Raw genomic sequence first — 22,014 nt, 5'->3', positions numbered from 1 at the left:
ACACATCACATGGTAAGTGCACCCAAGACTCTAATCTCTAGTAAACTTGGTACTGATGTAACCTGACATCTCTGCCAGTGCTGACTTCATAAAAAATATAACAAGGAACATTTGTGATGTAGTCAGTGCTCACTGATGTGTCAGGCTGTGCTAAAAGCATCTTAACCTTGACATCGGACTGTGACTATGGTAATGTCAGACACTCGGACCTGGTGATAAACTACAACACAAACACGTTTTACATTTAGTATAGAAAGTCTAAAGACCCACATTGGTGTGAATTGTCTGCAAGATGACATTATTTATTACACATGCAGTATGTTTTATTGTTATTATGTTTGTGACATCACTGCATGCATTATCCATGTACTTGGACATCATGGTCATATACTAGCCTCTGCCCGCAACTTCGTCTGCATGTTGTTGGCATCAATGATCTGCCTATATTCTGCAAATTGGTGCCGTCGATGGTTCACCTGCTCCGGCGTTTCGGCAGCTCTCAAGCTGTCCCACTGCTGAACTTGTTCCTCACGCCGTGCCTGTGATTGTACCAACATCTCAGCAGCTCACTGGGACGCCATATAATGAGCGTGTTGTTGGCGTTGATGATCCGCCTGCTCCGGCAGCTGTCAAGCTGGCCTGCAGCTGAACTCGTTCTTCGCGCTGTGCCCGTGATTGTGCCAGCATCTCAACAGCTCGCTGGGACACCATATAATGAGTGTGGTGTCGGCGTTGATGATCCCCCTAAGTTCTGCTTGAGGAGAACTCTGTTCACTTCTGGCTACCTTCATAGCTCTCGTTGTTTTAGAATTTTGCGACAAATTAGATTTTCTTACTCCTGGCATGTTTAAAATTGGCAAACTGCCAACTTGGGTTAAAGATGTTTCCCCATCTAGTGTGTCAGCACACTGCCTGGAGCAGATCAGATAATATGCAAATGCAAGTACACAATGGACTCAGGGTTAGCTGTGTGTTTACATAGAGAGATAACAGACCTGGCTTTATCAGCAACCTCCAATTAACTGAGATAATGCTGCTGCCAACAGCAGTGTAATATAGTATATAACATAAATTCATAACAGTCGTGAAGCCATGTCATTTACCGGGATAAAAAGTAGCCTATGTGTCAATCGAAGTTAGAAACTGTGTGCCAAATTCCATCCAAATCCGTTCAGCTATTTTTGCATGTTCGAGTAACAAACATCTAAACATCCAAACTTTCACACTTATAATTTTAGTACGCTATATATATATATATATATATATATATATATATATATATATATATATATATATCTTTATAGAGGAGCATACAATATAAAGCAGGCTTAAATGAAGTGCACTCACCAGTGCTTTGGCATTAGGATTGGCTTTTTTATCCAGCAGGACTTTAGCGACCTTGTAATGGCCACAGTGTGCGGCAACATGTAGTGCAGTTAAATAGTCATTGGTGACATCGTCCACAGGTACATTATGCATCAGCAAGAGCTGGACACAGTTCAGGTGATCTCCTTGGGTTGCCATGTGTAGTGGTGACAGTCCGTTCTGTAAACAAACAAGCAAGGTGAGTTACAGGTGTGGCATATAGGTAAATAGGAGTTTACAATACTCTACCTGTGTGTATATACAGAAACATGGAGATTTGGCAAGTTTACTTGCCTAAAAAGAGCTGTATGCAACCCATCCCACTTTACATTTTAATGGAAGACAAACTGATAGGTTGTCCCTAAATTATCTTTAATATTCTACTCATCCTGGTACTCTACACAGGTGGTAGATTTTGGGTGACAAACAATAATTCTTCACCATTCCATTGTCTATAGGAGTTTGTTTTCCCTTTGATCCCTTTCACCTATTTCTCTGTGGTTGTGTCAGTCCTTGTTGTAATACTGACATTCTGATCTTCCCTGTTTGTTAATACAAGAAGCATTGCTATAGGTCAGGTCTCCTGGATGCTAGTTTAAATGGAACTGTATGGGAATTCATTACACCACCATTGGTCTAGGGATGTGCTGTTTTAGAGAAATGTCTACAATGATCAGAAATTGTTGGCATGTCTATTCTATATCATCAATATTTATCATGGGCAGACTTATTTAAAATCTATACAGTGACCTATGTAAATATATTCTCTGTAACTTGAATATGATGTAATAAAAAAGTAACAATACAATAAACAGGATGTAATCATAATAAAATACTAAGTCTAAAAGTAAAATAACTGCATTCCTACACACTATTATGCTCCACAGTGGCTCCTACACACACACTATCATGCTCCATAGTGGCTCCTACACACACTATCATGCTCCATAGTGGCTCCTACACACACTATTATGCTCCATAGTGGCTCCTACACACACTATTATGCTCTATAGTGGCCCCTGCACACAGTATTAACCCCCACAGTGGACCACCATGAACAATTATTATACCCCAAAGTATAATGATCGGAGACCCAGGTGAGGATACAAACATAAAAGAGTATAATGATAGAAGTGCTTGTGGGGTTCGCTGGTCTGCGGCCTCACTTCCCGATCCTGCTCAAATCCACCTCTGCTGCCGCAAAAGGGGAAGCGCAGGCGGCCGTGAGCAGGAGCAAGGATTGGTCCTATACATGTCCTTTTTGTGGCATGGACTCACTAGAAGAAATGAATGAGTTATTGGAGGCACAAGCTGCTCACACATGTTATCTATGTTTTGACCATGCCGTTTCACCACAGATCAGGCACATGTACACCATTGTGTGCTTCTAGCATTAGGGCACATTCACAACACCAGCCATGAAACTCAGTCCATGTGTTAGCCAGATTTACTGGCCTGCACTGTATGCGGGGAGAAGGACTCCTAGCATTATACTTATCTATTCACTCCTGCCTCACAGCGATATATTGTCCCATACTATATTTGGTACAGGACAGTATGTCTCTGAGAGGTAAAGACTCCTACAAGCATAGCTATATATACTGCTAAGAGTCCGCCTTGCAGCATAAGGTGCAGACCCGTAAATCTGGCCAACACATGGACCAAATTTAATGGCTGAAACTTAGTCAAGGGAATGTGCCCTTATTCTGCTTTTTACTCTGAAATGCCTCTATATCACAAAACCCAGTTTTTCTCCCACGATCACATCCTGCTCTCCAAATGGTTGGAATCAATTACTGGGACATATTTGCTTTAAACTAGACATTTTATTGTCAGTGTAACTTGGTGGTGGGTTGTCAATAGACTTTATTTAGGGCATATTAGTGTAATATAATCATAAAGCAACTGCACTAACTAAATGAATACCAGAGTACACCATACGACTCTGCTATAAGCAATATTATAACATCATAGGTCTTTATGTCAATCACCTCTATACTACTGCAGCAGGGTACCCAACATGTCAGTGCATCTCTGTGATCTGTCACTATATGGAACAGATTATTTAAAGGGAGTCTGTCAGCATACTGTCAATAGACTATGGTGACCTGAATTAAACAGTGTTTCCGCTTGTGAAGCAGTGCCTCCGTTGCTGAGATACTGCTGTTTTTGTCAATATGGGAAGGAGTCTCTTGGATCTTTGAGGGCATTGCCATTTACTTCTTTACGGCAACACCCTCATTACAGCAATACTCCGCAAGGGATGAATCAATTCACATAGGGAAAACACTGTTTAATTCAGTTAATTTGCTGAGTTTTGGTGATAGACTAAATTTAAAGTGCCTTGTTTCCTCCTTGCATAAGGGGATCACTTTTGGGATTTCAGCTCTACACACGGCTGTTAGATCTGTTTACAGTGTGATGGAACAAGAGCCAGCATAAATGTATGCGCCATGGCTTGGAAACAGTTTAGTGGAATCCATTACAGACAGGTTTAACTGGTTTTTAAATCTTATTATTTCCCAATAAGACCAGTTTGGTCTGGATAAAGAGGAATCCACAAACATGTAAACATTTATCTTGGACAAGCTTCGTGGTATACAGGCACACAACACTTCTCATGAGAGATTCCTTGTCTCTGACATGAATTACACCAGTCTGGATCCTGTGTCTGTAGGTATATGACACAGATTTTATTTGCAATTGGAGGGATTATCAGACAATAGGATGGTAAAGGAAAAGACAATAGAAAACAAAAAACAATCAAAGAAAAACAATCAATCAAAAGTAATAGTGTTCCCATAACTATATGTAGCCAATAGTCATTGAATAGTTTTCTTCCCTTCATTGAAAAATGAGCTGTGTGTAGCATACAGTTATCTTACTGACAACTTAATTTTGAAGTTATGTGCTCCCATATGGAGCCCTGAGCTCTTCTTTGATGCTTTGAACTCCTGCTGGTTGAAAAAGAACTCAAACTTACAATACAAGTCTGTCAGTCAGAGGCTCTAATAGACTTGCATTGTGAATTTGACCTCCTGTTCATAAAGCAAACAGAGTGTATCAGAGGAGCAAACAGGAGGGGAACATATAACTTTGCAACAAAGCTGTGTTCTCTAACATTACACTACACTAATTTTGGGAGTCTGTGTTTAAAACAATGGCCCTCATTTACTATTGTATTTCTGACAGAATTCTATATGTGCTAGACTTACTAAGAGGCCGGAGCTTCTTAGTGGTTCATGCCTCGTCCCCAGGGTGCAGGACAATGTATGACCATAGCCTTGAGAGTCCTTTTCATGTAATATATTTGAACAGGGAATACAAATCTGAAATTTCCCCACTGTGGGACTATTAAAGGATTATCTTACATCTCTAGAAACACTAATGTAGATAAGTTTGAAACAAACCTTGGTTTTGGAAAGAATAGGAGCACCTCTTTCCAGCAGCATTTCCACCACCTGCTCATGGCCGCTCCTGGCTCCACAGTGAAGAGGCGTCAGGCCGTCCTGTAACCAGACAATACATAGTATAAAGATTATGTAGCTTCGCCTATCTCACTCCATAGATAGTGAACCATTACATAACACAATGGATCATCTACAGTAAAGTCCTGCACTCTCCTTTAGAATTCTAATGTCTCCTGTATTAACAATGTTCATTTCTTCTGTCTGGTACAAAGGGTGTTTCAGGTTTCATTTCAACATAGATGACATATCCTGATCCAGAATCCAGAATATTCAATATATTTCACATCCTTAGAAATCATGTGCGGTACAATGATATTGTAATACCTGCTGTATCCACTGAGTGGCAGTACTGCTTAAATAATAAGATCACCATATAATCATATACGCCCTTGGGATCTGATGCAAATCAAGTAGCTGTCTGACAGAATACACAATATTTTAGGCAAAGATTCTCTCATTGGGTTTAAAAATGGAGAACAACCTGAGCGTCATTAAGATTCTGAGAAATTTCTGAAACACCCATCTATTTACTAAGGGTAACATGGAATTATATTACTATACAGTACATGAGGCACATTTGGTATACAGATAGATAGATAGATAGATAGATAGATAGATAGATAGATAGATAGATAGATAGATAGATTAATTAAAGGGATTGTCAATTTCTTAAAGATTACAGGTGCTGCAAATGAAGCCAGTAAAATAATACAAAATGTACTCACCTTTCTTTGGTCCCCTGTTTTCATGGTGGCTGCTATCTACAGGCTGACGTCACCAGTGATGTCCCATTTGTGTGAGGTGACCGATGTAGCCAAAAACAGGTCTCAGCAGTGACCCCTTCACAAACTGCACATAAGTACTGGAGCCAGTCAGTCATGTGCCTTTAGTGAAGAGATCACCTCACATAAATGGAACATCAGGACAGAGGATGGCGGACCGGGGAGAGGTGAGTACATTTATTATTATTATTATTATTATTATTATTATTATTATTTTACTGGTCCCATTTGCAGCATCCATATACTTTAAAAATAAAAGACTCGGACAACCCCTTTAATGTCATAAATCATGATATTTGGAATGAAGGTAGATGGAAAGTTAGACAGCCAAAGGTCAGAGAGTGCAAAGATGAAGTTAGAAAGGTATATAGAATGATGTGATAGATAAATAGCTTATAATGGTGAGGTGAAGACAGATAAATGGAAAGATGGATAGATCAGAGAAAGAGGCTGACAGGTGGATGAGCAGCTCACAGAAGGATAGATATATAGATAGTCAGATTGATGGATGGATAGTCAGATATGAAAGAGAGAAGATTAAATTATAAAGAAAGAATGATACGTTGATAATGCCATCAATAATGATAGTTATAGTCAAAATGGAAGGATAGATCGGAGAAAGATGGATGGGTGGATAGATTAGAGAAAGATGGACAGAGATCAGAGATGGATTGAATGAAAGGATGATGATAGAAAGATAAAATGAATAGATAAATTGATAATAATGTCATCAATGATGATAGTTGGAGTGAAGCAAAATAGGTAGATAGATATGAGATAGATAGACAGACAGATAGACAGGTAGATAGATAGATAGATAGATAGATAGATAGATAGATAGATAGATAGGAGATAGATAGATAGATAGATAGATAGATAGGAGGTAGGTAGATAGATAGTAGGAAGATAGATAGATAGATAGATAGATAGATAGATAGAAGATAGATAGATAGATAGATAGATAGGAGATAGATAGATAGATAGATAGATAGATAGGAGATAGATAGATAGATAGATAGATAGATAGGAGATAGATAGATAGATAGATAGATAGATAGATAGATAGGAGATAGATAGGAGATAGATAGATAGATAGATAGATAGAAGATAAATAAATAAATAGATAGATAGATAGATAGATAGATAGATAGATAGTAGGTAGATAGATAGATAGATAGATAGATAGATAGATAGATGAGAGAAAGAGATAAAAATGGGGGGAAAATGGGCCCAGCTTTAACAATATTGTGCAAAAATTTTTCCCATACAGCAATGTTTTGGCCCTTACAATGGAGAATGTTAAGCCTGTATGGTTGAGGAAAAACACTTTTTTGCACTATATTGCTGGAGTTCTATCCATATTTTGTGGCATGTATTTTTACTTTTTGAGTCCGAGGGTGAGCTCCGATCTTATCACATTGTGCTATTTTTGTGATGGAGTGGTTAAATCAGAAAAAGCAGGGACTAATGGAGAGATTATAGATCAGAAAATTAACCAGATGGATAGATAGACAGATAAGAGAAAGACAGATAAATGGATGAATAGATTGGAAAAACATATTTTAAAGGACTGATACATTAGGCATTAATAATAGATATATGGATTGATGTAATGATGCACAATTGATAATGTCATCAATAATCCTAGCTGGAATAAAGAAAGATTGTAAGCTCTTATGAGCTTGGCCCACACGCCTATTGTTTGATATAATGTGATGTGTTATATAAATAAAACCTGGATAGATAGATAGATAGATAGATAGATAGATAGATAGATAGATAGATAGATAGGAACAAAGATAGACAGACAGACATAACCTTCATACATTTCATATGACCTTGTCTAGCAATAACAGGCTGTATCTTATTTTTTTTCTATAACAACTGTGAGCAATTTAACATTTGCACATATGTATTAAGACAGCTTTTGACTAATGTCACCCTCTGGTAATGAACCTTGTTAAGTCTCTAGTCAGTGGCTGTACGCCTCCAGGGCCGTAGCATGCTGCCACTGCTGCAGTAAGAGGGCTGGAAGGATCCCTATGGCAGAAGGGTCTTATTAAATATATAAACGGTTAACATCTGTAAAGAAATCACTTTGAGCTAGATATACATTGGGCAAAAAGCCTAAAAACATGCGAGATACTACTCTTGTCCAGCTCCAGGGTTCCTCGGGAGCTGCTGCATTTACTCTAGCGGCTGTGTAAAGTAAGCAAATGACTATGACATTAAAAGGCTTCCTCGTATACAGGATGATTGTGGCCAAATAAAAGCCTAGATCTTCACTGTATCTGAGTGCTGAGCAATATGGCGTCAGGCAGGGAAGTCATCCACTCTCACAGGTGATCTCCCACCTCTCGGCCTCTCTGTGGTGGTTGGATAATATATAATGCATGAAGAATAAGACTGGCTTCTTTCCAAAAAAATCAATACTGCAGCATCAGCTTTACGTAAGACATGATGTGCGAGTTACTGTATATGCTAAATGCATATTCAGCACCAGCGTCAAAGATGTTTCTGCCTTCCGGACGCTCTCATTAAAATGTATGATATCTGTGTGGTGTTCTGGGGCTCTCAAGAGCTGGAAATACTCTGAACTTGTTTTTGATAAACAGACTTTCATGTATTTTTTTTTCACTGTAAGTAGTGTTTCTAAGTGCTGCGGACTTCATAGTTCTGCCCTGAATGTTCGGGAATTTCCAAGGGAACCTACCAGGGAAAATTGACTTGTTAGACTAAGCTCACATGCAGTGTTTCTGCAACCTTCGGCATAGGCACTCTAAATATACCCACAGGGCCTCATTTACTCAATCTATACCAATAACTTTTGGCATACTTTTTAAAAAAATTTTTTGCCGCGACCCCATCCCTTATTCACAGCAGTCAGTGAGGGCATTCAGGCGCCCCCTCAAGCAAAATGAGATTTGTCTAAATTTTTCCAATTTAGTGGAAAATGATCCTTACTCAACCACAGACAATGCCAACTAAAAGTCTGGGCGATCCCACAGCTATAATTTTATCACATCATTTGGTAGGTCTTGTATTGCCTTACCCTTGTTTTGGCATCGATTTTGGATCCTCGATCAAGCAGAAGTTTCACCATATTACCATTGCCTCTCTTGGAAGCCACATGTAAGGGAGTAATGTCATTCTAGGTAGGGAGAAAAACACAAAATCAATATGTATATATGTAAAGTCAAAGAAAATAAGGTATAACACATGCTGCTTAGTACAGACAGCATATTCAACAAAACCCATCATAAATAGAAGTCAGAGCAACGATGGAAATCATCAACAACCTTATCCCACAATACTGTTATATGTATGTATGAAATGTGAGTCTTACTACATTCCCCATCATTGTTAGGGAAGCGTCCTGTGTCAGCCATATTCTGTCTATGGTACTCACATAGTAATGAAGTACTTTATGTAACTTGAAGTTAATGTGGCCTTACCACATTAAAAAGGTTGCTCATTGTTTGGTCATCAGTATCTGATCGGTGAAGGTTAGACACCCCAACCCCACACTGAGCTAATCCAGCTAATGGTAGGTGTATATAGTGTATACAGCCAGAAGCAACTCTGATATAGTTCCCAAATACCAATGCAACAGTGGCAGCTCTGCCCCCATTCACCCAAATAGGAACAGAGCTCTTAACGGCTATGTACAGTTCCCGTCAGCTAGATTGGGTATTCTGTGGGGGTTCAACAGAATTGGTAAGCATATATATAGAGTAACTCCAACCGGTAACGGCCTATTAAAAAAAAAAAAAAAAACAAAAAAAAACACAGCAGTAGCGGCTGTCGCCGGGCCCCTAATGTCCCGGGCCCTGTGGCAGCTGCCTCTGCTGCTACGGCGGTAGTTACGCCACTGCCTCGAAGATGTTCTGCTGGCTTGTGTTTAGGTACGGTATATTTTCTCAACTCCAGTAGTACCTCTTTAAGTAGAAGTGGCAATCTTCACGTCAGTTTATGGGGATAGATTGTATAGGAGGACAGAAATGGGAGGAGGAGGACACTAAAAGGGATCATTGAATAGATAGTAACCATCTTGACTTGTCACTCAGACTACGATATATAATGGTCTTAACTGCAACAATTATAATAATACACGCCAATGTAGAATTACAAGCCATGTATGAGTTGTATGCACATAGTTGTTATATACGTGTAAGTGTTACATCCGGGAACCTCTTCGTGTTTGCCGTTACACAACATATTTTCTCTAGTATACACTATTCATGAATGTTTAATGTAGACAAATCAACTGCAGTGCAGAATATGGTTGCGAGTTTTCCTTCAGGTATGTTAGTTCTGCTCTACTTCTCGCATATTGTACTGTACATTTTTCTCACCCAAACTGACCTAGGACTTGGGAACTTGCATGAAGGCTGTGTTATGTGACATGAATATTATTTTATTGCTATTTTAGATTAAGCTTCTTTCCAGCCTTGAAGATCTGCAATTAGCAGATCCTTGAGCAGCAGATAAGCCTGGTATTCGCCATTAGCCTGATGCCGCTTCTCCTTGATTAGTAATTGCTGAGCTGAAAATGGCTTTTAAGCAAATTTAGCACCTTATATTAAAAACGAATTTTACAGACACATTACAATGATACATAACACAGCTTTGTTATATAGGTCACATTTGGAAGAAAAACAACTTTGAAGTTTTATGGTAAATGAGATAGTTGGTGCCCTGGGGCAGAACTTCAGCTCCTTGTAGCACTGCTCTTGGCACTCAGACCCCTATCTTCTTCTGTCTGCGCCACCCCATGCAGTGAGAGTTGATTCTTCCACTGCCATGACACCACCAATTGTACTAAAGAAACAAGAGGTGTAGTCGGCGAGCCCACCTCCAGTGCCTCATTGCATAAGACTATTGAGTAGTTGTACTCCAAATCTACAAGTGTTACATACATAAGAAGGGTATGTTGTGCATCGCTGTAATTTGCTCTATTATACAGTAGCGATGGATGGATATACTTGAGGGACAGAGTAGATATGGCGGAATTCCTCTTTATTTTCGCCACACTCTAGCCGCATGCCGATACAGTGCATCATTATTCCGTTGCAGCATCCCGCTCCTGAATAGCCCCAGAAATGGGCCTAATAAGGAAGGAGGCTTGAGCCGTGGACCGTAGAATCTGTGGCAAGATTGAGCAGGACGCTTCTTTTTTCCGTGTCCTGCTGCTATCTCTGCCTCCCATTGAAAACAATGGGGGACAAATTCCGGGAGGAATCTGCTCCAGATTCGAATTACATAGAATAGGAATAAAGTATAAGGTCATGTGATACCGCAGGATTCTTTGGGTTGTGGCTAAAGGTAGTAACCGGGTTACTAAACATTTCTACTATTACGAGGTTTTTGGGTACCAGTCATGTTATCGCACATCTCGCATTAGGCAATTACCTTCATCAGCTAATTGAAGTGCTGCAAAATGAAGGCGTCATTAAGCAGAATAGACATTCTCACACTACATCCGCTCGGATCAGTTTTCATGCCCTTATCGGTGGTCTGTTTTACCATACAAAACATAAGCCTATATTTTGAGTTCATCTTGCTTGCCTTTACATGAAAGTGATGATACAGGCACATATACTAGTATAGGCCGATATGTTCAGCAAACGTTCAGTCACATTTTTAGAAATGATTATTTAACATGTTTTTATAGTTCTTCTTGAATTTCATACATATTTTCTTTACTACTTTAAGGGCTCATGCAGATGGACTTCCTATAGCCGTATCATGGCATTTGGCTTTCCTAAACTTGTGCATGGCGACAGTACCTCCCACACGTGTATTGATGCTATGTATATCCAGGTTCCTCCAATATTGATAGTGCAATTTAAAAGGAATCTATCACCAGAACCCAGTATATCAAGATAAACCCTGATACAGCCCTGCAGATAGGTTGCTAAAGCATTGCCATTTTTGTCAACATGGAAATAAGCTCTTTGGAGCATCAGTAATACCCTCAGTGCTCCAAAGAGATCATTTGAATATATCGATGCAATATCTCGGCAATGGAGTCACCGATTGACAAAAGGAAAGCACTGTTTGTTTCAAGTGACCCTATCTTACGTATCTATTTTTGGGAATGGGTTGATATGCTGAGATCTGGTGACAGTTTCTCTTTAAGGACTTGTATGCCCAAAGTATTTTTTAGTACTTTCCGGTAAATATTTGCAATCTTCATAAAATTTTTGGAGGATCTTTTACAACTGCAACTTCGGTTATTCCTCCGTGAAACTTATGTATAAATTGACAGCTGGGTGTTACCAGATGGGGGTGTGTCTCTACACTGTCCAATCAGAGCTGACAGTATCAAACAGCATAGGGACACACCCATTTGACATGGTAAGACCCAGCTGTCAATTTAATCCCATCTTTCTGCTGCTTTTTTCCCTGTGGTAACTTCAGTTTGTAAAATCATGTCCCTGAAAACTACATAAAGCCTGGCTGACTGCTAATAATAAGAGACAGTTCTTGTATCTGACATAGTCTTGTGGTGGACGGATTCTTTATCAATCAGCAAGGATGCATTAAGGTAAAATGCTTGGCTTGTATGTCAGTCACTAATAATGCTTCTATAGCATTACAGCAAACATGAGTCAGGTGATCAATAATGCTTCACATAGGCCACGAGCAGCCCTTTTATTTCTCTATTCCCCTGGTTTTTATTTCCAGAGCACATAACAGTCATGTATGCTGTGCACAATCCAAATGTGGATCTATCAAAAACTGCATCATCTAAAAGCATAGTGGTGGTATAAATACAGATATCACAGTGTTTAACTTGACTACTTGCAGTGCAAACCCATTGTCTTGTTAAGTCATTCAAAGTCCGATGACTCAGACTCCCACTGATCCGGATTCAGTTCAATGGGCACATGGGAGATGGCCGAACATAATGGTTGAACACCCTACTTTGGCCATCTCCAGTGCTTTCATTGAAATGAAATGAGCAGCGCACACACTGCTTCACCACTGCTTCACCACTGCTCCAAAAGTCCCGTTTTCCTGATCAGAGGGGGTGTGAGTGGTCATACGCTCCCTTATCTGCCAGTTATTTCCTATTCTATACATAGGGGATAACTGGTTTTGTGTGAAAAGTTAAACAACTTTGCTACATCTGTACATAGGGCAAGATAAGATACCACCACCTGCTATATCAATGTCAGCTGATTTTTCTAATTCCTTCTGCATATATTTCTAGGTTAGTATATAGGGAACTGTACTGCCTAGTAGAGATGAGCGAGTACTGTTCGGATCAGCCGATCCGAACAGCACGCTCGCATAGAAATGAATGGACGTAGCCGGCATGCGGGGGGTTAAGCAGCCGGCTGCCGTCAAAGCGGAAGTACCAGGTGCATCCATTCATTTCTATGGAGCATGTTGTTCGGGTCGGCTGATCCGAACAGTACTCGCTCACCTCTACTGCCTAGAGATAGAGTTCACTAATGAATTCAACCACATGTTGGTTGATATTTCATAAAATACTGACATCATACACTTTCCCAATGACATCACCATTTACTGTGCCATTAGGCCCTACAAATGGCTTGGACTAGTAAGACACATGCATAGATCATACTGGACTCCAACTATGGTTTTTGTTCTCTACACTTCTCCCTCTGCACGACCCTTTCACCAATTCCTCACCCCGTTATTTGCAAGTGCAATTCATCTGGAGGCTCTTCCATTTATACCCAAGGGAATGAGACCAGCTAGAACTGAACCCCATAGCAGCCACACATACTGCCTCTATGATAAGCATACCCTTGCAATGGAGTGTTTTATGAAAACATTAAAGTTTAGGAAGAAAAACACAGCAAACCAACATAGCCCCATGAGAAAGACAATTCTGTCCTCATGTCTGACAAACAGTAAGGTTAATGAGAGTCTATTAATTTATCATTAATTTGCTACTTTAATACTTGACTTACTCTGGCAGTGAAGTCCACAGCTGCGCCCCGGCTTATGAGCAAGGTTGCCACATTAATGTTCCCATAATGTGCAGCAATGTGGAGGGGTGTAAAGCCACTCTGGAAAGACCAAACAAGAGCAATGTGAATTTTATGCATTGGTCAATGTTAGCAATGTAATTCATACAGGCTGTATCAAAAGCATGGGCAATAACATTGAAAACCTATTGACACACACAAAACATTAGCAGTAACCTGATCAATATTCTCCTCTCTGCTGCATTTGACTTGGTTAATCTGTCAACATTACTGACAGCTCCTGATAGTTATCATTTACTAGATTATTTCTTAAAGTTGAATGCAAGCACAGTTTAGTTTTTATGCTACTAAAAAGCACACGAGTCACTAAAATCTTGGAGGCTTTTTAGGAATGTGTTTTTGCTCTGTGTTCAAAGGGTCAGACTGTCCGGACAGAGTAATGGAGGATCCTTCAACTGGCCCACAAACTCTGACCCCAAAGGTCCAGCAGAAGACAGTCCCATATGAAGATGATCTTGGAGCCACTGACTTGTCACTAGGTCTCTGTCCTGTGGGCTGACTCACTAGTAATATTTTAGCTCTTGTGCTGTATGTGCTGCAACTGCGCTGACACCAACAAAGATTACGCTGTGTTTTAGTCCATACATTAGCAGGATTTCCTGACCTGGACTCCCTGCATCATTATGATGGTAGAATTTCATAATCTCTGTCATTCTACAATATTACCCTGTATACAGCTTTCATCATGCAAGGTATGTGACATATATAGGTAAATGCAGCACATTTGTAGGTAGGGAACTAACTACAGGGGCACACATAGGTAGCAATAACACCCAGGTGCTACTACGGCTCATAGTAAGTGGGGGTTCCTGCTTAGGGTAGGGCTATATGAGACAGCATGCTGTTTAACCTGCAAAATCATTTTTGTTGATTGTATTGGTGGTTTTTGGATTTAAAAAAAAATCATGCAGTTACCAGTCGATCAATTAAAACCTCACATGCCGCCACAGTTTTTATGGCTACATCATTTCCATCTCATGTGGTTACCCCTTTACCCTAGAGTCACAGGATCAAGTTTAACTCATGAAACTTGGTCTGTGTTTTGGCCAGATTTACAAGCCTGAACATTATGCCGGGAGAGTTACCTATGATACTGGCAGTCCCTCCCTTCCAGCGGCATACTGATTCGTCCGATAATTGCTACAGGACAGGCTGTTGCGGGGAGGCAGGGACTCCGAGTATCATAGAAAACTGTATTGCTAGGAGTCACTCTCCTGGCATAATGTTCAGGCTGGAAAATCCGACCGACATAAAGACAACGTTTCAGCCATGTGAATGCGGGGTGTGTGGGTGGATAATGCACACCGACTGGCGCAGATTTTAGTGAGGTCAATATTTTGAATTCCCCGCTGGAAAAAAAAATAAATTGACATAATCCACACCATAGATACATCTCTATGTGGAAAAACAATCTGAAAAAATAATTTCTCACTGACTTTAGTTCTAATGAATTATAGTGCAGATTTTGCATACTGAAATCCATGCAGAAAATCCGCACATAATCCTGATCATGTGCATGTTCCCTTACTGTTCTGTACTGGAGCCATGATCTCCAAGATCAGTACATGATGACTGGGGGTGGGGGGGAATTAATACGATTGCCGTTTCCTATGCCAGTCTTATTTCATTCTACCATGTGTGCTAGATGTGCTAGAGATATCAAGAAGCTCCAGCCCCTTACTAGTTCTTGTACATGTGGGGAGGTCCCAGACGCCTGAACTCAAATCGATATCTAGATTTGTGGTATAACTCCTGCCAGTTTTCTAGTGTGACATATAGAGGTGTCCCTGCCCTGCCCCCTCACTTAAAAAGAGGCAAGTAGGACACAGGAGACCTAATACGCTACTGTATGTCTAAAATGTGGCGCAGTTTTATACCCATTCCTGGTGCAGCCCAGTTAGTGATTCTGGGCCTATGTGTCATACTCCCTACATGTTCTCTTTCCGGTTATTCTGAAATGGATGGTCTTTAATCTGTGTCCTCCATCTGGTGTGAACCCCAGCTGAAGAGTCATAGGTTGGACAGAACTACCTTTATGTTAAAAAGCAACGAAACCTTATAGTTAACCCTTGACTATGCAGATACTGTATTATGATTTTTCATAAAAAAACGCATCTCAAGTCCTCTCTCTTACATAAAGCCATATAGACATGTCATTGTATCATTGACCATTGTGTGATCTACTGCTTACTGGAATTTCAGGACTAATAACATGCAGTCAGCTTCCAAATTCATCCTTCAAACCATGTCTCTAGTAAACTAGATGCAATTTGTAAAGAGGTAGCAAACGTTTTAGCCATGCTAGCCGGCAAAGGGCTTCATAAGTGAGGGTCTGCCAAATTCCGGTAGAGATCACTGGTTTGCTGACACCAGGTAAGTGCAAGTGTCATGCAGAAAAGCCTAATAGAAAAAACAGTCTAGGAAGCAGTGTGTCAGGACTGTGTGCAGCTCAGGACCAAGCCAATAAAATATTTACGAGGACGTCACAAGCGCTATGTGACATGCCGATAATTTGTTGCTCTGTTATAGTTCTTTACTGCAGACAGCCCGGTTTACAGTATTGCCTCCTATTGCACATGCTACCTTATAGTCTAAAGCAAATCAATACTACATAGGAGGCAACACAAAGAAGAGGAGGAGAAAGCAGCGGCAGTGCTAAAGTATGAGCAAGTGACTGCGTGTACATATATACCTCTGTTGTCCTATTCACCATCACCTATGTTTACACATTGGGAAGCAAAGAAGGGGAAAAGAATGAATGGTTAGTCCACCAGTGATGATATGGATGACAAAGACTTCATGATCATAGTATGATATGTCAGGGTGACCACAAGGCAGGCACAGAAGGGGTGTTACATCTTATAGATCAGTGTTAGCAAGTAATTCTGCATTCTTTATCATGCAGGTTAGACAAAAATTATGTGACCTTCAAAACTGGAATTGTTTATGGGGTAACATCAGAAATATACACAAAAATGTATCATGATCTTATGGTGTAAAACTGGATTTTACAGAGGAAGTAGCATGGAACAAAATGGGTCATTTAGGATGGTACATCCCAGACCAGAGCTAAGGTAGCTCCTTATCACAAAATTACACCCATGTTAAACTTGCAGTTGGCACACAAATAGATCAAGATTCGTCTGGGACAAGCAGAGAATGCCATTGACTTTAATCTCATCTGGAGTGAAATATTTGTGGTAGCTTTGTGACTGGTCTGTAGTGACTCCTAGGCATAATACAGAATATTGTGGAGGTCCTCATTTTATTGAAGGGGTTTACCATTAAATGAAATACAGACCTATTACTCACTTGAGAAACCCCCTACCACTCCAGTACAGCAGATGACCCTGTCAGTCTTTGGTTACTTGGGTGCAGCAATGATGTACTAGCGTGATCTCATGCCTTAGCAATGTATGGCACAAGTCTGCTATGGTCAGAGATGGGCTGTGGCAGACACATGGGAAGGAGGGTAGATACATCATTGCTGAAGCCCAATACACCAACTCTGACAGGGACCACTGGTGCAGCGGTGTTGGGATAGCAATATATTCATCATGTGAGTAATAGATCTGTTAGGGGGTGTTCACACTACAGTTGGTGTCCATTCAGCAGTGTCCGCGGCTATTATTCAGACAAGATTTCAGCAACGGACACTAACTGGTCCGTTTGCAATTTCCATTTGTTTCAATGGGATTTTATCTTTTGTCCTTTAGTGTCCATATACAACCATATCTTTTCAAGCGGACAAAACAATCCTACATGCCTGACTTTTCTGTCCGCTTGAAAAAATGGCCAGTTAGTGCCCAAGTGTCCGTTTTTTTTTTATTTTTTAAACATTGAGGTCTATGGGCAACGGACATATAATGGACAGTTACTGAAAGCCATCATTTACTGTCCATTTGAGTCCGTTATGAAAGGTGTCCATTTTTTTTTCTGCATGGGTCATGCAAGGGTAATACTGGTATACAATGTCTAAATACTACCATAGAGTACCCAAAAAACAAATTAGTATAAAGGGGTTATACTGACCTATGTCCAATTCTGGACTGATGTGCCATGTCGGCAAGGGGTCATCAAACTAGTATGTAAATGACCTGTGGCACGAGCTAATGTATGACCTTGCATGTTATATAGACATAGGTAACATACAGAATACAGATACTCATGTATGCCAACACAAGCCTAAGATAGGTTTAGTCACTAGACAGATAAATATTGCAATTGTGTGATATACAGAATCTCTATAATAAAAAGTACAAGCTAATGTGCCCGTCCATAAAAGACCCATTTGCAATATGTTGTTGATCATCTAATGTGCCCGCAGTTATATCCTATAGATTTCTAGAGTTGTACGGGTGTCTCAGGCTTTCTCCACTATAATTGTTGGCCATGTCTGCGATACTAGGTCTATGTGCTCTTCTTTACAATTATGTACGGCCCTCCTATAATAAGATTTTAGCATCTGAGCGCCGCAGACATTCCCGTGAGCAGATTGTGTTGGCACATGCACTGCACAAATTAAAAATAGATAATAAGAAATAAACTTAACTGGCAACTTAAAATGATGGCCATAAATTTTCAGAACAGAATGACTACATAAAGTAAAATTATATGTCGGGTGAAAGCAATGGAGGTAAAAGATTAATAGAAGGAAGGGCTAGCAATGCTTCTTTGGGAGATGCTTTGCTGGAAGATATTTGACTGTTATATAACATGCACACTCTTGTGTCTATAGCCACATATAACTGGTACAAACCTTGGATTCCACGTCAGCATTGTGGTCATTCTGCAAGAGAAGAGCTGCTGCTTTTGTGTCATCCTTCCGGGCAGCAATGTGTAGAGCCGGTAGACGGACTTTTCCTTTTGTGTCATTTTCAAGAAGAAGAGATACCACTTGGTCATGACCCTGTTGAAGGGCGACTGCCAGAGGAGTGAACCCATCCTGAGGGAGCAAATACAAATTTCAATGTATGAGAAAACTAATAGAAACTGGTTAAAAAAAAACATCCAAACCCATGACTAGAATAGACAATATGCTCGGACCTTGCATCATGAGATCATCAAACCTTGGCATAAAAGGGAAAATGCACAGGAACCATTTGCCAAAGTTCAGTCTTACCTCTGTAGCAAGACTTTGACTTGCTCCATTGTCTAGCAAAAATTTCACAACTTCCAAGTGGTTTTCTTGTGCTGCCATATACAGTGGAGTGAAGCCATTCTAAAGGGAAAAAAAAGGCAAAATTAAGATTTCGGTAATTTTGTATCCATTTTAGCTCATCTATGCAGGAACATCACCTAAACGTAGGTTTGTTGATAAATTTAGGATTCCCATTCATTGCATTCATTTTGTAACCCATAATAAAAAAAAAGATCTTTGTATATTCACGTTATTGTATGGAGTTTGGTTAAGTTTTCTGTAGTTCAGTGTTCTAGCCAAGTATTAGCCACAGCACAACATTATTTTGCCATCTCCACTGCCTCTGCCTTCTGAGGCCATCAATATCAGACTGGTTGGGGTCCAACTCTCAGCATTTAATGCTGTGGCCCCTTCATACAGCTGATGGACAGGATAGATGGACTCTCACCAATCTGATAGTGATGGCCTATCGTAGCCATAAGCTACCAAAATTCTGCTTCTGGAAAATCCCTTTAAGGGTTATGTCCACAATTTATATACGTGCCGTAAATTTTCTGCAGTACCAGTAAGATGGATGTGATATAAATAAATCTTAGGCATAGGGTGGCTTCTGAACCAAATTTGGTGACGAATGTACATATTACATAAGTAGATATTGCTGAAGGTTCATCTCAAAATTTGTAGTGGAATCGTAGCAACTACAGAGCAGCAGTTTTGACTATACATCCTGTGTGGACATACCCTTAACCAAACCATCTTTGGTGATTTTTAACAAGACTGGCTAGGCTTTAGTTTATTCTTGTGCATGGGTATAAGTAACTTTGACTTTGTTTTGGGACTATGCCATCTTGCTAAAATCATGCAATAAATGAATAAGTATGCCTGGAAAAAATTATATTTTCTACTGTGAACGTGGACAATCCTCTTGTGTACAGGAAATTGCCATGGGTTATGCAAATGCCCCTGAGGGTCGCGTTTTTAGCACAGGTGGGGTTGACTATCTAAGGACATTTATAAAACAGGCTTCAATGTCTCCTGCTTCATGTACCATCACCTTAACTGCACAATGAGAGGTTTTAGGAAATCTCCAGTTCAGATTGAAAAAAAAGTTTATGTGAAGAAAGAGATAATCTAATCCTATATAACTCAGTTATGCCAGGGGCAAGTACTTAATAAAAAGTAACAGAAAATGTACCATACATAAGCTGTACAGCATTGTTATTTTATGCGGTGCCATACTTGATATTACAGTCAGAGTTTAGGGGATAGTTTAATCTAGTTTCGGTGACACTGACATGTTCCCGACGTTCTGCACTTGGTGTTTGCTTCTGTGATTAAAATACGATTAACAGGGGAATACTGTGGAAAATTCCTGTACAGCCCTGATGTAAGTGTTCAATGGGGAGATTAGCCAGGAATGCGTTTCATAGATTGTTGGGAGAAGCCATGACCTCACATTGGCTCAGAGTGGGCAGATGTTGCAGAGAGTCATTGCATTATGTCACTCATCAAAAATTAAGCTTGGAGATTTTCAGCAGGTTGTTTTTTTTTTTTTTGAAACATAAGACAAGATAATTGCCAACATAAGTAATAGAATTAGGGCAATGTTGACACCACATGAAGGGGACCCGATGTTCACTATGTGTGCCAAAGAAGGAGCAGATCTAGAGGCAAAGTTTCCAGAACTTTCCTTTGCCTGGTGTTAAGATGTAGAGTACCCGCTATATGTCTACTACAGCACATAGACAGCCTTTTGATTTCCATGGAAGATGTGTAATGCTTTATCTCTTCCCTGGTGGTGCTGTAGCTGGACTGAATGATAAATGTGGCCATACATGTGATGTCTGTGATTTTCATGGACGTATAACCTTCAATGGATGTGATTAGACCACAAAATGAACCACAACAGAGTAAGGCCCGGTTCACATCTGCATTGGTGTTTCTGTGCCGGGAGTCCGCTTGGGGACCAACCGAACAGAAACTTATAGACATTAAAAAGCGGTTAGCTAAGAAACCACACGGACCCCAAAGACTATAATGGGGTCAGTGTGGTTTCCACTCGGTGTCCGCATGAATCATGTGGAGAGAAAAAACTCCAAGCAGCACGCTTCTCCCTGCATGATTGCACTGAATGGAAATCACATGGACCCCATTATAGTCTATGGGGTCCGTGTGGTTTCTTAGCTAACCGCTTTTTAATGTCTATAAGTTTCTGTTCGGTTGGTCCCCAAGCAGACTCCCGGCACAGAAACACCAATGCAGATGTGAACCGTGCCTTACTCTGTTGTGGTTCATTTTGTGGTCTAATCACATTCATTGAAGGTGTGGTTTCTTAGCTAACCGCTTTTTAATGCATATAGGTCCCCAAGTGGACTACTCGAACGGAATACCGAACACAGATGTGAACCAGGCCTAAGTCTCTGCTTTTTTTCCACTGACAAACAGTCCATGAAGTAAGGAGAATGTTTGCAAATGCCCATTTAGAATCAATGGGAGAGTGTACTGTCCACAGAGATCACAGGCAACACATGTCCAGAAAAGCAGACTTGTGAATAAACACTAAAACTGGTCACTGGGAGTGAAAAAAAGACTTTTACTTTATTCTTCAAAGACCCTTCTTAGTATATGATCTTTCCCTTTGAGTACTGAAGTCTCTATACAATCTGATAACCCGCTCAGCTGTTGAACATTTTTCTCACACCATTTGAAGCAGAGCCCAAATACTTATGACAGAGAACATTAGCAGAGCTCATGGCATGGCTGCCACCAATGATCATCTTCTGAGAAACCCCTGAGAGGTTCTGGATGGAATTTCCAGAAAGCAAATAACTGTAATAAGTCAGGTTAAATGACTATAGAAACACAACTTAGGAGGGGAAGGTGTGCCATGGTTTATAGGGTAGAGTCTATAACTACATCTCCCTATAATAGTGTAGTCTCATACTCATTATACTTTAGTTTTTATTATATTTGAGCATCATCAAACACATACAGGATGTTGCCTCATTTTTATCACATGATTTAATATCATTTATAGGATATTAAAGCAAAAGGGTTGCCAAGAAAGCAGCTTTCATCCAATAAAGGAACATGCAAAATCCCACTGACCATTTATTTTTTAAATGTTGCCGCCTATGGCATAAACTCAAGTTGCCAAAAATCACTCATCAGATTTACATAGGCCTATTCTTAAAGAAACCCCGGGTCTTTACTGTAAATATTGGTCTGAC

At 40.1% G+C, this 22,014-nt stretch overlaps 1 protein-coding gene across 13 annotated transcripts in view; it reads right to left on the bottom strand.

Moving 5' to 3' along the window:
• Positions 1 to 22,014, bottom strand: part of ANK3 (ankyrin 3) — a 436,797-nt gene that overhangs the window by 131,871 nt on the left and 282,912 nt on the right. For 8 of the 13 annotated variants that reach the window (XM_075257453.1, XM_075257455.1, XM_075257457.1 and 5 more), the window contains exons 5-10: positions 18,767 to 18,865; positions 18,404 to 18,589; positions 13,567 to 13,665; positions 8,670 to 8,768; positions 4,776 to 4,874; positions 1,348 to 1,545 (exon numbers count right to left, since the gene is read on the bottom strand). In XM_075257453.1, coding sequence (XP_075113554.1) covers positions 1,348 to 1,545; positions 4,776 to 4,874; positions 8,670 to 8,768; positions 13,567 to 13,665; positions 18,404 to 18,589; positions 18,767 to 18,865 — 780 coding nt within the window. Of the gene's footprint in view, positions 1 to 1,347; positions 1,546 to 4,775; positions 4,875 to 8,669; positions 8,769 to 13,566; positions 13,666 to 16,336; positions 16,361 to 18,403; positions 18,590 to 18,766; positions 18,866 to 22,014 lie in introns of all 13 variants that reach the window. The other 5 variants (XM_075257454.1, XM_075257456.1, XM_075257461.1 and 2 more) reach the window with 1 other exon arrangement.

This window comes from Leptodactylus fuscus, chromosome 10, assembly GCF_031893055.1.
Source record: "Leptodactylus fuscus isolate aLepFus1 chromosome 10, aLepFus1.hap2, whole genome shotgun sequence".
Classification (NCBI taxonomy): domain Eukaryota; kingdom Metazoa; phylum Chordata; class Amphibia; order Anura; family Leptodactylidae; genus Leptodactylus; species Leptodactylus fuscus.
This window is presented reverse-complemented; position numbering and strand designations above follow the sequence as displayed.